The sequence below is a fragment of the Folsomia candida genome, unplaced genomic scaffold (assembly GCF_002217175.1).
Source record: "Folsomia candida strain VU population unplaced genomic scaffold, ASM221717v1 Fcan01_Sc016, whole genome shotgun sequence".
Taxonomy (NCBI): domain Eukaryota; kingdom Metazoa; phylum Arthropoda; class Collembola; order Entomobryomorpha; family Isotomidae; genus Folsomia; species Folsomia candida.
Window position 1 is genome coordinate 1,039,579 of NW_019091208.1, and position 14,798 is coordinate 1,054,376.

The following is a 14,798-nucleotide window of genomic DNA, read 5'->3' on the forward strand; positions in this document are numbered from 1 at the left end:
AGTTTCAAGTTAATAATGGATATAATCACGACAGAAAATTTTGAAAAACCTGCAAAACCTCGTTTAAACATGTAGATTTTAAGTTACTTGATTACCATACCCCGGACAAATATTTTTTTATAAAGCCCGAAATATTTATTTTATATTTTTGAAAAAAATGCCGAAATATTTATAAAAAAATATTTTGATTCTAACATCAAAATGCTCGTAAATTCGAGTTTTGACTATCATTCATCACCCCAGACATAAATTAGGCAGGGATAATTAGATTTTAATTAACAAAATCATCATTCAGAAGCTCAAAGTGAGAAATAGGACTTGCTGGCGTTATTCCAAGGCGTCTGCCTGAGGAGAAGAGACCCTCTACACGTCATTGTCAGATGATGATGCATTTTGAATATGCTGGAGTACCCTACGAGTGTACTAAAACCCTTAAGTGGTTTGATTGCATGGCCTCATTTGCGCCCGCCACACCCACTCAAACCTGTAAAAAACATGCAAAAAGCTTGTTCTCATGTTCTTCAACTGTCACCATAAATCCAATTTTGCTCGGAGTTTGATAAAATTTACATTTTTGTGATCCTAGATACTTGTGTGATCAATCAGTGATCATATCCAGTAGATATCTCAGCTCTTTTGAAATTTTCAAAATTTGGGACATGCCACTGCTCATGAACTATTCAAAAAAGTTCAAAATTTGGGACATGCCACTGCTCATGAACTATTCAAAAAAGTTCAAAATTTGAAAAAAGTTAAGATGCCTACTGGATATAATCCCACAAGTATCTAGGATCACAAAAATGTAAATTTGGTCAACATCCGAGAAAAATTGGATTTTTGGTGACAGTTGAAGAACAGGGAACCAGGTCTTTTTTCCTGTTTTTCACACTTTTGAGTGGGTGTGGCAGGCGCAAATGGGGCCATGGAAACCACTTCTTGGTTTTAGTAGACTCACAGGGTACTCCAACATATGCAAAGGGCATCAAGATCTGGAAGGGTCTCTCTTCCTGAGAGCAAAAATATGCATACCTGGTAGGGGCAATTGTACTGACCAACGACTTCCGTGACCCAAAAAAATTAGTAGGAGTTAAGTTAGACAGTTGTACTATTTTTTATTGAAATCCCCATGCAATTGTCGATCAGAAACCATGTTCCGAATTTTTTTGTGACCCAAGGTGCCAAAGTGACAGATCGGTCAAATCGACGTGTTGCAATTTTTGAGCAACATTTTGGCAAACAAAAAAATCCGGCATTTTTCAATTGCTCAATAAAAATCGGAACTGAACGCATGATGGTCGACCGTGCCACAAAATGATCCACTGACACTGGCAGTGATGACTGACGAAAAAGAAATGGAAGGAGACGGTCAAAAAGGTCACCAAAATTCACGAAGGCGCGAAAAAATGGATTCTCTGAAATTCGTGCCCAGCCCTAAGAAAATTTTTCTCACAAATGAATGAATAAAGTAAAAGTAAGTCCGAAGCCCTTAAACTAAACCTTGGACTTATGTCTTCAATATCTGTATATGAGGAGAAACACTTTCTAACTGCACGCCAAGTAAAAGCAGACCCATCAGAACCCGGGCGCTCATCATGCAGTACGCGTTTAAAAACGAATATTTTTAACACATGAGCCCACTTTTATGGGTGAGGCCAAATAAAATAGAAAAAATACGGTTTCTGCACCGCACCAGTCTGGACTGTTCATAAAAATTTCAAAAATGTTCATCGTACTCACCATATTGGTTCTATGATTTTTTTATTGGACAAAAGTTGTATTTGGTCAAAAAAGTGATTTTTCTTCTCCTGGGGGTGAAATTTTGTGTCAAAAAATATTTTGTGAAGTTATCCAGCGAATTGTATAACGCCTGAACCACTCCCAATTCAAAAGTAGCCACTAGACATTCAAGATGGGCTCAGGTCCCGCTCATGAGACCAAAATAGTAAATGGGTGGTTGAAGTACAAAATTGCTGACGCCATTTCGTATCAAGGATAAAATTCATGGTCGCCGAACCTCAAGCTTCTGGAATACGACATGTTGTCCAAACGGAAGCTAGATACCATGTGCTAAATGCCACACAAGATTGGAATCCTAAAAAAATCAATAGCCTAGAAATGAGACCAATATCCCGTGGAATGAGTGCGTACCGCGAGTGAGATGACGATACCAAGACTTTGGGCTGGCGTCGCTTCAAAATGAGAGAATTTCGAAAACTGGGCGGTCTATCTTTAAGAGAATTTTATGGGCTTTCTCGTGATGTCGTTAGTTTTTCAAAATTACATCAACTTGGTTCGCTACATTAATTTATGTATTGGTCATTTCAATTGGCCGTACCAGGTATACTAAAGCAACGGAAAAGTACAAAAAAAATCCAAAAATGTAAAAAAAATACATTATAAACCCGAAAAAATACTGCAAAAATTAAAATATTACGAAAAAAAATATATTTTTTTTAAAAATATGGTGAAATATTTTCAGAAATACTTATATTTGCGAAAAGCCCAAAATATTTTTTAAAATTGAAAACATTTTTTAATTTTTGATAACCACAAGTGTTGATTAACAACCCTATGGTACAAAGTTTGGGGGTTGACGTGCTTGAAATGAAAAAGTCATAAATAAATAAATAACCGAGGTATGTTGATTACTGATGCTATATCTTGCTAAAGAAGAAAACACAAATTGAGTTATCATGATCTTGTAACGTTTAAGATGTGGGGCGGAACAAAATTTAGCCGGGTCTCTAATTATAGCCGGGTCTGACCCTCAGTTCTGGATTTTAGCCCCGGCTATAAATAAAGTATTTATGGTATGTGAAACGCACCTGTATGTTAGAAGGCATTTAGTCAAAAAAGATTATAACATCTGACCCTAATGCAAATCCTCCGATTAATTAATGTCTTCCAAAAGCTATTCAAAACATCGCTGAGCCCGAGTGTGTCGATCGTTGAATTACTATCAACACTAATTTTATCCCTTCATTTAGCTCCAGTGGATTCCTCCATCCTCATCGACGAATGCATTTCCATGACCGTCATGCTCATTCCGGAAGGGGTTGCCCACCTCTATCTAAAAGCGAACTATTTGAATGATCCCGCCACCCATCAGAGTGTCACCGGTGTAGCGGAGGCCGTAAGAAAAACCTTGCTAACCACGATCTCTTCGCTGACATGGATTGATGCCGAGTCCAAACTGAATATCACGAGACGAATGGAAAAACTCCCCATCATCATCGGCTCCCCCGAGGATATCAAAAACCTTACTCATATTGAGCAGCTCTATTCCAGGGCCAGCATTTCAAACAACTTCAGACTTAACATGCTATCCAGCTAATAATTGTCTACAAGTGGCAGTGCTGCTCTCTCTCTCTCTATTATTTTTGTTTTTAAAAATTTGAAGTTTTCTCGACACCCCCAACTCTGTAATTAGTGTCATCATCTCCCTATTGACCCCAACAAGATAGTGGTAGATGAATTTTTTTGCCTCGACCGTGTTTTGACCGTTCTGTGCAACTTTTAAATTCTACAACTACCGGCCTCCCCCCGTTCCTGCTGAAGTGGACTGTTCCAGACGGAAAATTCTGCTCACGCCATTTCACTCATACTTCTTCTGAGGGGATTCCCGCTTATATACGGAGCGTCCTCTACGCCCCCAAGTGCTCGGTCGGAGTTTGAGACCGTGCGGTTGTATGCGGGCTGGCCGTTCTGTTGCACTTAAAGTGCCTTCACAAGGCGAGATCCGATCCTTAATTTTTTATTATTAAATATCTGTCGGTTCACCTCTTCCCTAATTATTGTATGGTTTTTTGTCGGGCCCTGTCGCAATATGACAAAATTTATGTCCGTCGATGAAGCCGTAATGCTCGCGCATCCCACAACCAAATCAATAGTCCTGACTGGCGGGATGACTCACAAGGAAAACAGCGAAATTTATGACTTACTTGATTTCGAACATTGGGACGACGACGAAGCGTTTGGTCCTGATTGTCACTTCTGTGGACAAGTGATAGTTGAAATAGCCTTCCCGTTTACATACAAAGGAACCAAATATACCGCCCTTTTTCAAGATGACCTGGCTGGATCTCCTGACGATAGCGGAATACTTCAATGTGTATACTGTTTAAATTTTTTCCATAAAAACAAATGCATTATTACATGTTCCGACATAACTTTTTGTAACCTCTTTTTATCTAAAGACTGGGCGTGTCCTAATTGCGTCCCCGATTTCATAAGTAAATTGGATACCGTTTTGATGAACAAACAAGATAATTATAAAACATTAATGCGTAAATTGGTAAAAATGTTAAATCCTTTAAGAAATCAATTTGACGAAATGTATTATACAATCGAGTGTTTTAAACATAAGTATGATTTTTGCATAAATAATTTTGAGCCATATGGTATGGGTTAAGTAAGTCGTCACCTTACCTGGTGACTTAATATTGATAACGTGGACCTCTCACTCGATTTGGTTTCTATTCCTGTTTGTATTCTAATGATCAATTAACCCAAATTAATCCCAAACTGTTTACTTTAGTGTAAATATATTTATTACATGCTTATTCAGAGAATTAGCGTATAGTGTCATGAATTGTAAACCAGTTAATTTAACTGATATTTATTGACACATGAATAAAGGACAACTAAACTAAACTAAACAGGGCGAATTGGATTCCATTTCCCGCCTTGCAGGAAATGGATGAGTACGCTTTTGATCAGCAAATGGCCGCCGGAAGCATAAACCCTGGCGCCGCCCAGTACAGTTATGAAACAAAGAAAGTGTTTGTTCCCGCCGCACTTCTGCAACTGCCCCACTTTCACCGGGACTTTGCAGATTTCTCTGGGGTAGGATTCATTCTCGCACACGAACTAGGACATGCAGTTTATATGTCGATTGTAAGGAATACAGAAATTTTTCTGGCTTTGGTATGTCGCTAATTTAGAGTTTTTTCAGCTCATGCCATACCTGCCGCCATTGTTCTGGAAGGGGCAGGTAATTCAACCTGATCTGGCACAGTCTAAATAATACTTGTAGTTAATTTACCCAAGATTGAGTAAAGAAAAAGAGGGTTCGACAAATTTTGCTCAACTGTTGGATAAATTTTACGAAACGGTTGTACAAATTTACACAATCTTTGGGTGAATTCTACTCAACCGTTGGATAAATTTTGCTTAATTTTGTGTCATCATCTTTTTTACTCAACCTTGGGTAAACATTATTTAGAGTGTGCATATAATAAGTAATTATTAATCACATGCTCTAATTAATGTATAATTATACATATGCCTCAGGCAATCCATTCCGTAATCGCCCAATCGAACCAATTGCGAGCGACTGGACGTGGAGGAACTTTCTTAATTTAACATCTTGTGTGGAAAACCAGTACAACTCGTTTGAAGTGGGGCCTGGAACCGGGAACCCTAAATTGTTTGTGAACGGGGGGAAAACTTCGCTTGAAAATGTGGCAGATATCATCGGCTTACAGATTGCTTTTAAGGCCTTCATGAAAAATGGCGACCACAAGGACTTCGTCAGTTCGAATAAGTTTACAAAGGAGCAACTTTTTTTCATATCGTTTGCGCAGGATTGGTGTGAAGCTTATGCGAGTGAAGAGGTTGAGCGAGAACGGCTAGTTCGTCAGATGTATGTGGACTACCATGCCCCAAGCGCTACCCGGGTGATGGGGACCTTGGCTAATTTCGAGGAATTTTCGAAAGCTTTTAATTGTCCGGTTGGGTCAAAGTATAATCCGGAGAAGAAATGTGGATTTTTTGATATCTAATACATAGTATGACAAGTTACCTTATTGGTTTAGTTATTATAACTACAATTTTATTATATTTCGCTACCCGAATTAATCTGTATTGCGGATAGAATTATTGATTTGTGGGTTCGAATTCGTTCATGTGGTAAATAAAGAACATATCATAATTTACTTCTGAAATTAACATAGTTACCGATTTAAATTGGTTTATGAATTTTTTATGTAATTAATTTTTGATATGATTTAATGACTGTAACTGACAAGGGATACTTCCGAGGTGCCGGTAGTGTCCGATACCCAGGAATTTTTTCAGAATCAACTAGACCCGAGATGAAGAATCCATTCTTATTTCCGTGCAAAACTAATATTTGGCGCCGTGGTGCGGCGCCACATCTGCCAATTGTTAATGTTTTTATTCTTAAAATTGCCATAAAATCTAACCCTCTCGATTACGCTGTTTTAACCGAACTGCGAAATTAATGTGTATTATCCTAATTACATCCATATCAATTTCAGGCAGACACGTATGTAATTGCCTTCAACGATTCGTCACTCATTATCAGTTTTTGACACGTCACCTTAACCATTTGGCAGCCACCATCGTCCATCATTCTAGGGATAGTTGATTCATTCCTTTCTACTTTTTAACTAAGGAAATGTGTATCGTAGTGAGACGTGGAAAGTTACGAAATTGCATCATTGATTGGTACAAATCCGGGTGTCATTCGTTGTCGTAAATTTCATAGTATGAAAATCAAAACGAAAATGAAATGGGTGGATATTTGTCAAAATACTTGAGGTCAAAATTCACAAATTCCTTCGTCCATTTGGCTTTCCCCATTTATTAAAATTTTGCAAAATAATTCGACATTGCAGGTGAATGTGTTTGTGTATGTATCTACATACTTATAATATATTTTTATAGAATCGTCTTTATCAACAATATTTAATAACAATTGTGTGATAAGTAATTAGATATATCGGTAATTATGCATAGTAATTAATTTGTAATATATTACGGCGCAAATCAAACAATGTAATTGTCGAGGTGGCAGGTATGCATGGGATTGCATCGATTTTTTTTTATTTCGCAATAATAATTTTTGAACTTTCCTCTAAATATATACTCAGGAGGACAACCCTTCACCGACAGAATCACCGATTTTGATGCCCTTGGATATGTTGTAGTCGTAGGTGAGTCTAGCAAAAGTGAAGAAGGATTTCATTCAATGGCCCCATTTGCGCCCGCCACACCCACTCAAAGGTGCCAAAAACACGAAAAATACCCTGTTTTCGTTCATTCAAAAAATCACTAAAAATCTAGTTTTGATCGGATTTTCATAATTTTAGCGTTTTTGTGATCTTAGATAGTTGCTTTATCATATCCAATAGCTAACTCAATTTCTTTGAAATTTTGATTTTTTCGAAGGGATACCCTTTGTCAGGAAATTTTCGAAAATACTTAAAAAATTGAAAAAATTGAGTTTGCTATTGGATATGATAAAGCAACTATCCAAGATCATAAAAACGATTAAATTATGAAAATCCGATCAAAATTGGATTTTTGGTGATTTTTTGAATGAACGAAAACCGGGTATTTTTCGTGTTTTTCGCACCTCTGAGTGGGTGTGACGGGCGCAAATGGGGCCATTGAATGAAATCCGTCTTCACTTTGCTAGACGCACCTAGGACTACAACATATCCAAAGGGCATCAAAATCGGTGATTCTGTCGGTGAAGGGTTGTCCTCCTCAGCTATTCATCGCCTGTTGATAATAATTATCGACATAATTTGAATTCATTGGTTGATCTTTATTTTAGTTCAAATAACCTTATTAAATTAAAATAAATTTTCTAGACAATTATAAAGAAATAAAATCCTTGCTAACAATTATACTCACTAAATGAGTTACATAAACTTGATGTTTTCACGTAACTAAACCAAATTTATTTGTATTATTATGCATTGGTAATTTGCAGTATGGAAACTAGATATAAAATTTTGAAGCGATTTAATCATTTTGTTTAACATTAACCGATTTTCATTTAGAAGAATGAAATCCCAGCTAACTGCGTCTTAATAATTAATAAATATTTCTTCCGCTGAATCTATTAAGGTACAAAATTACAGAAACTAATTAGGAAATCGTGATTCATTCCTTTTCTCCTCGTTTCTTTTTGCCATCCACCGACCCATCCGTTATTGCCCTCTTATTAGCTCGGTTGACTGTGCGCCTTTTCTTTGGCGGTGCAACAAACTGATTGATGAAGTCGCAGGTATCGATAATAAGGCGTGGTGTGTGAGAGACTAAACTTTGCCCTCGACAGTTTACCAAATTCACCCTAACGGATGCTTTAAAGATGTCAATAAGTTCTTTACAATCTACGTTATTAAGAGTTATGTCGCTAGCCCACCCGAGGTAAATAGGTCCACACTGACTTTCACTTATATTGCAATTTTTAGTTGCCCAGATATCGACTCCCTTGTCGGAGTTACGATGGGTATATCCCTCTGTGATACAATTTGTGAGTACATTATGAACACTGCCCCGGTCAAAGTATATCCCAGTAAAGTATTTATTTGAATCATCAAATAAAAATTGTTCCTTAACAAACTTTAGATTAGAAATCGAGTTATTTGAACCGCTTATTACTATTCCACATTGATTGTTTTTGAAACCTATGGCAGAAATCGTATTATTCTTAGACGCAGATTTAATGTGAATCCCTCTATACATATTTTCCATTGTTACTTCTTCAACGCTAATGTTGCTTCCAGTAATACTAATCCCCTCTTGCCTGTTATATTTGGTTGCTTCCAAACAGTAAATTTTCACGTATTTTATTACACCGTTATTCCCAGAAATCTTAATTCCATCGGATGTTCGTTGACTTAACAATATGCAAATATTAGAAATTTGGCAATAACTCCCTGATACATCAATGCAAGTTTCACCACTCTCACATTTAAACACAGTCCCACCATCTTTTCCAAAAATACTGACATTGTCAGATTTAACATGAAATGACCCCGTATACTCGCCGACTTCTAATCTAATCTCTAAGCGTACAGTGGCTGACTCTAAACTAGCTCTCAGCTCTTCACTATTATGAACACATAAAGGAGTAATAGCGGGTATAACTTCTATTTCTTTATTTTTTGGTTCAATTCCAGCATCGTTCATCTCAATGTTACTTGGTAGTTTTTTAACACGTCGTGCACGTGTGGCGGGGAGTTCATGATTGGTAAAATTGCACGTCTCAATAGAAATGTTTTTCCTCCTAGATATTAGAAGTTGACCTCGGCACTTTTCCAACTTCGTCCCATGGTTTTTACCATCGATCCTGATGAGTTCCCCACAATCTACGTTACGTAGCCTTGTATCTGTGCTCCAACGCAAGTAAATGGGACCGCATTGACTGTCAGTTACACTGCAATTCCTACCGTATCCATCAAATTCGACGCCCCAATCCCTGCAGCTTGTAGAATACCCCGAAGCGGAGCAATTTTTGATGCAGTTTTCAGTCGCGTTTGCAGAAAAATATATTCCCGTCATCTTCAGGTTGGTCACATCTTTAATTAATTCTACCCTAGAAATCCTGTTATATGAGCCACAAATTAGTATACCACAGGAATTATTTTTACAGAGTATGCTACTAAGTTTATTAAAATCAGATCCCTCCTTAATGGAAATTCCATTCCCTCCTTTTTGTGATCTTTCTGTCAAAGTAGTAACACCTCGGGCAATTGGAAACCACTTACTATATTCCAAGGTATTTTGGCTATGCAGTTGATCAATATGCACGTTGCTTACTGAATTATTAGTTCCCGACAGCAAAATTCCTTGGCAAATGTTCTCGCCGTTCAGCTTGATGAAGATATTAGAAACCATACAATTGTTTCCTGATACATCTATGCAAATTCCACCTGTAACGTTACATTTAATTACGGTACCCTGACCATTTCCAAATATTCTGACATTGTCTGATTTGATATAAAACGGTCCTATATACTCGCCATTTTCCAATCGTATTATTGTCCCTTGCTTAGCCGACTCTAACCCTATCCTAAAGTGATGACCGTTTTTCGCAGAAAGAACGGGGCGCGTTAAAACTTCTTCTACCGCCTTTGATAATTTGTCCAATCCTACGAAATCTTTAGCCCTAGCTTCCTTTCTCCTCTTTGTCAACTCAATTATGATACCACGAAAACTGTTGCCCATTATAGCGTGTTTGTCTAATAAACTTTCTTCTTGGTCATTCACCAATCTGTCAAAATAACTGTGCTTAACAAACTCCAGTACCTCCCAAATTATCAAACCCAGAGAGAATAAATCCGCTTGGAATGTGTAGTCTTTTCCCCCATTGCGAATTTCGGGCGCCATGTAGCTCCTTGTTCCCACGAGCGACGTTAACGATCCTGTCTGGGTTCCTTCCGGTGGCAGTACTCGGGATAACCCAAAATCACCTAAGAAATAACTAAAATCACCATCATCAAATCATCAAAATTAAATTTATCGAAATCACCTATTTTTACGGGGAGCGTATAATTGACCTTGGAAAACATGACATTCTCCGGCTTGAGGTCCCGATGCATAATTTGATTTTGGTGTAGGAATTTCAATCCAGCGATGAGGTTTTTTATAATGTTTAATTGACCCCAAACTCTTTCAAATGTAAGGACATTTTCGGCTTCCTTCACTCTCAGCCAAGACCTTAAGTTTTCCCCGCAAAGTTTCATCTGAATACAAACGGAGTCCAGGACCCGATTCTTATCGTAAAGCAGGGCCTTCAACTTTTCAGGTATACTAATGTCCATGGGAAACATGCCTTCCAAATCCTTCGGTGTAAAGCTTTTTCTTTCAACATTAAGAACCTGAACAATGTTTGAATGCTTTTGCAAATTTTTGGTTATATAGCATTCTCTATCAATCTGATTCTGTTCTTTATCGGTGGCTGCATCTGGGAAGAGGAACTTGACCGCCGTCTGTTTTTTCTCGTCGTCAATTGCTCGAAGGACAATCCCAAATCCACCTTCCCCAAGAAACAAGTCGTAGGTTGTTATAGTTTCAAGGAATTTGTCGTCCTGGATTGTATCCATTCCAATTTGTTGGGCTGCGTTAAAACAAAATTTCATGTTAACTTCAAATATTACTATGCAGAAAGCATACCTGACTTTTTTAAACGGAACTTAATTAAAATTTGCAAAATTTCAGCTTCATTTATGTACTAAATGATATTTTGAATCATACAAATTGGTTGAAAACTTATAGAAATTATATTTTAATAGCATACATAACTACAACAGTACACGATGGTACTATTCGTCATTATTATCTTATCAGACCTGAATAAACAAGCTCTTATCCGTAGCTTGACTTCTTTCCATCCACACATTATGGATAGAAGTATTTGAAACGGTTTTGATTGATAAGGTTTTCTAAAATTTTTCAATTGCATTTACAGATTTCCGAGCTTTCAATAAAATATCATTGTCCAATGGACAATGTCCATGGCAGGTTGAAAATTTTTATGATTTTAGAAAATATATTTCTGTACTTATACATAGTCACACGTATTTACTTGCCGACTTAATCTTTAATTTGTTCACTTAATTTTTAATTAAGTAGATAATTGTAGGTTTCCATGGGGTTCGTTCTTCTGGCATAATATATATTCTTTGATTAGATAATGTGACCAGCTGCATTTCCACAGATTTGGTTCATTTTTAAAGATTTTTAAAGTCTGACAAAAATGACGGGTATTAAAAAATTTCGGTTCTTGGCTTGTAAAAGTGATGCCGGATAATTTTTGACAACTTTGCGTTACATTTTTTTTATTATTAACGTAGGTATTACGTAATTCAAAATGAAATTATAAAGAGTTGTGGAACTCGACCCCACCTACAAATTTCTTCAATATATGAAGGTCTCAACCATTTTATACGAGCCTAATATGGAATTTATGCGGGATTTGAATAATGGAATGGAAATCTAAAATTTGTACCTTACCTGTTAGTGGTGAAAAACGCGAAGAAAACGGATCGGAATGTAGAGGTGCCTACGTGGGTTACCTACTTATTATAAAAAATTATTACGTGACAAAACATATGTATAAATGTATTTGTAGCGAAACTTAACCTATTTATCAAACCAATGTTTTTAAAGGTATCATACTTTTAAATCCACTCTTACCAACTGGGTATTGAAAAATGACCGGTATTTATAACTGACTCTGCCTGGTTTTTATTAAACAGCTGAGCTACCCAGGTAAGTATAGATACGGTAATTACACTTTATTTCACTAATTATCATTGCATTACACAAATTACACATCAGAAAAGCTGACTAACAAACGAGTCGTACATTAAAAATCCGTAACCTGAATAAAAATCGAAGAAATCATAAAAAAGTCAAAATAAGTTAAAAAATAAGTTCAAAAAGTAAAAAATAAATTAAAAATAATACACCTCTTCTAATTGTTCTGTAATTACATACAAAAGAAGACTGTACCATACATGTCGTGTTAATTTATTACCCAGGCGGTAGAGTGGCATATCTATTTATATCGCTTTTTCTGTATCTGTTAAGCATATGGGTCTTGTATGCACTTACCAAATTTTCACTTTCTTCCCAGTCCCAAGTTTCTCGCACAATTTGTGACAAACTTATTTCAATTTTTAGTAAGTTAATTTGACCACTCGGTAAGAAATTCGCTGCTGTGCCACATACGACGTAGTTCTCGAAGGTTCCAACTGGATTGGGGGTCGACGGTTGATCTGTATATGAAGCAGGGCAATTAGCGTGGAGGTTTATTAGTGCAAAGCTCTGCATAAGCAAATATGCACTGGCGTCAGTCTGCAAACTTATACTTGATAAGCAACCGTTTGCTTATCAAAGGTTTATGCACATACGCAAATAACTGCCACCTCTTTCGTGCTAGACAGGGCCATCCATATATTATGTGATCAAAAATTCTCGATATTAGCATCCACTCACCCGACGCATACGTACATTAATTGATAGGGAATTTTATCCTATGAAAGATAGGAAGAGCTGAACCATCCACTCACTATGTAAAATGATGACGTAACATATGAACGTTCCCGAGGTTATTGTACTCTGGATACCCACCAAAATCCAGATCATTCATATTATTCTTACTTGGGCATTCCATGCATGTATTGTATGTACATAGGGTTCTATATGTCATATTTGTCGTGTCATATTTGTCGTGTCATATTTGTCCGTCATAAATGTCAAATGTCATAAATGTCAGACATTTATCAATAATGTCAATGTCAGACGTTGATGATAAATATGACACGACATGACAAATATGACATGTCCTGACAAGAACTTCTTGACACGGACAGTGTACAACCCTAATTGTAAATAGGAATGATGATTTTGCATAGTACGTATGTTTGTATGTATGGGTTGTGCTGCTTACGTGCACATGCATACGTAAGCATCAGAGAAGATTAGACCAATTCAGATTTACGAAGCTGAAGTTTAGTTTCCTGTCGAATGAGTACATACATACGTATTTAAGCGTATTTGTGTTCAATCTTCAGCTCATAAATATTCGCTTCAGCTTCACAGCATTTTTTCTCATTTTTTTCGGTAATCATAGCTAGATATGTATTTACATATCTACTAGTACACAGCTATGAATATGTTACCTACTGTATAATCAGTAAAAATGAATGCAAGTGAACATAGGTGTATACTCGCATTACAGTCTAGAAATTATTTTTACTAAAAAACTAGATGTTATAAATCGGATGATTAAGTTTTGGATTTTGATTAAAATTTTATTGATTACTCATTAATTATTTTAATAATCAATAAGTAATCAACAAAATTTATTTATGATGTATAGATTTTAAATAATTGAAAGTCTGCAAATTATTAATGTACAAATCCATCAATACCTTCTTGTCAAGGTTTCGTGACTTGAGCTTCATTAGTAAATGTGTTTGCATCAGAAAATTAGTTTTCTAACTTCGTGAGGCTTAAGAAACCATTTAATTTAGAGGATACCATTATTAAGTCGGGAAATCCTTTATGTACAAGATCGTTTTGTCCGTCCGTCTGTCCATCTGTCCGTCTCTTGGTCCGATGATTCGTGTGATAGAGTCAAATTAGGACATTCGGTTCTTTAAAATATGTATCTAATTTTTATGGATCCGGTGTGAAATTGGTCAAAATCTCGTCACTTATTCCATAATTCCATTTTTAAATATATTTGTCAAATCATGCGTTATGGAAGGCAGGGCATTTTTTAGAAATCTAAGAGCCCAGTAATAACGTACTAAGAAATATCATTTCTAAATTGTACTGGATAATTGTCGTAGGTTTTTTTACAAACAAATTATTAGAACAAAAAAACTTACACGAGAAACTACGGTTGAAATTGACATAAAAACTAACCTCACCCGTCGGACGTATCAATTTTCAACAGATTTTCAACCCTGAACACGAAGATGATACCCGTTTTGGCATCAAGCCATTGGTTTCAGTTGAACCAGGTCAACGTCGAAAAATATGAAGACGTATTAATATGAAATATTAATATAAAAAAAGTAATATAATATTTATTTTGACACACTGGTTTCACCCCTTGGTAACATGCATATGTGACGATTTACTAGTACTTACAATGAGGTGTGAGGTGGTTATCTCCGATTTTGAGCGGACGCTCGGTGTCTTAGAGGAATTTGGGGCTTACGACAACATTTGCACGTCGTCGCCAACTTAAGTACGTCTCCCAAAGTTTTCTGGGTTTATCTCATCTGCCTACATACATATGCAAGTATCGTACTAAAAATGTTGATTCTAAAGTGATACTCTTTCAAACTAACATGATCAAAAACTAATCTGGGGTAAACATGGTGTGCGTTGCCATTATCAGCTTTGAAGCACACGTGTCATTAAAGTCACTCAATGACAAATAAGACGTAGTTCCAGCCCGATTCTGTTACGCAGATTTTAAGAGACATATTTATATACATATTTCTGAACATATGTAA

At 36.5% G+C, this 14,798-nt stretch overlaps 1 protein-coding gene across 3 annotated transcripts; it reads right to left on the reverse strand.

Annotated features, from left to right (window-relative positions):
- Window positions 1-7,374: 7,374 nt before the first annotated feature.
- LOC118437787 (mitogen-activated protein kinase mpk-1-like) lies at window positions 7,375-12,599 on the reverse strand. 3 transcript variants are annotated; one of them, XM_035857159.1, is made up of 5 exons: window positions 12,379-12,599; window positions 11,776-11,840; window positions 10,292-10,879; window positions 10,069-10,232; window positions 7,375-7,530 (listed from the first exon to the last, which is right to left on the reverse strand). In XM_035857159.1, the coding sequence occupies exons 3-5, from the start codon at window positions 10,863-10,865 to the stop codon at window positions 7,516-7,518; spliced, it is 753 nt and encodes a 250-aa protein (XP_035713052.1). In that variant the 5' UTR covers window positions 10,866-10,879; window positions 11,776-11,840; window positions 12,379-12,599; the 3' UTR covers window positions 7,375-7,515. The 3 variants fall into 3 exon arrangements, with proteins under 3 accessions (XP_035713052.1, XP_035713051.1, XP_035713050.1); XM_035857158.1 differs by lacking the exon at window positions 7,375-7,530 and having other exon boundaries at window positions 7,556-10,232; window positions 11,776-11,837; window positions 12,379-12,592; XM_035857157.1 differs by lacking the exon at window positions 7,375-7,530 and having other exon boundaries at window positions 7,556-10,232; window positions 12,379-12,592.
- Between the last annotated feature and the right edge of the window lie 2,199 nt (window positions 12,600-14,798).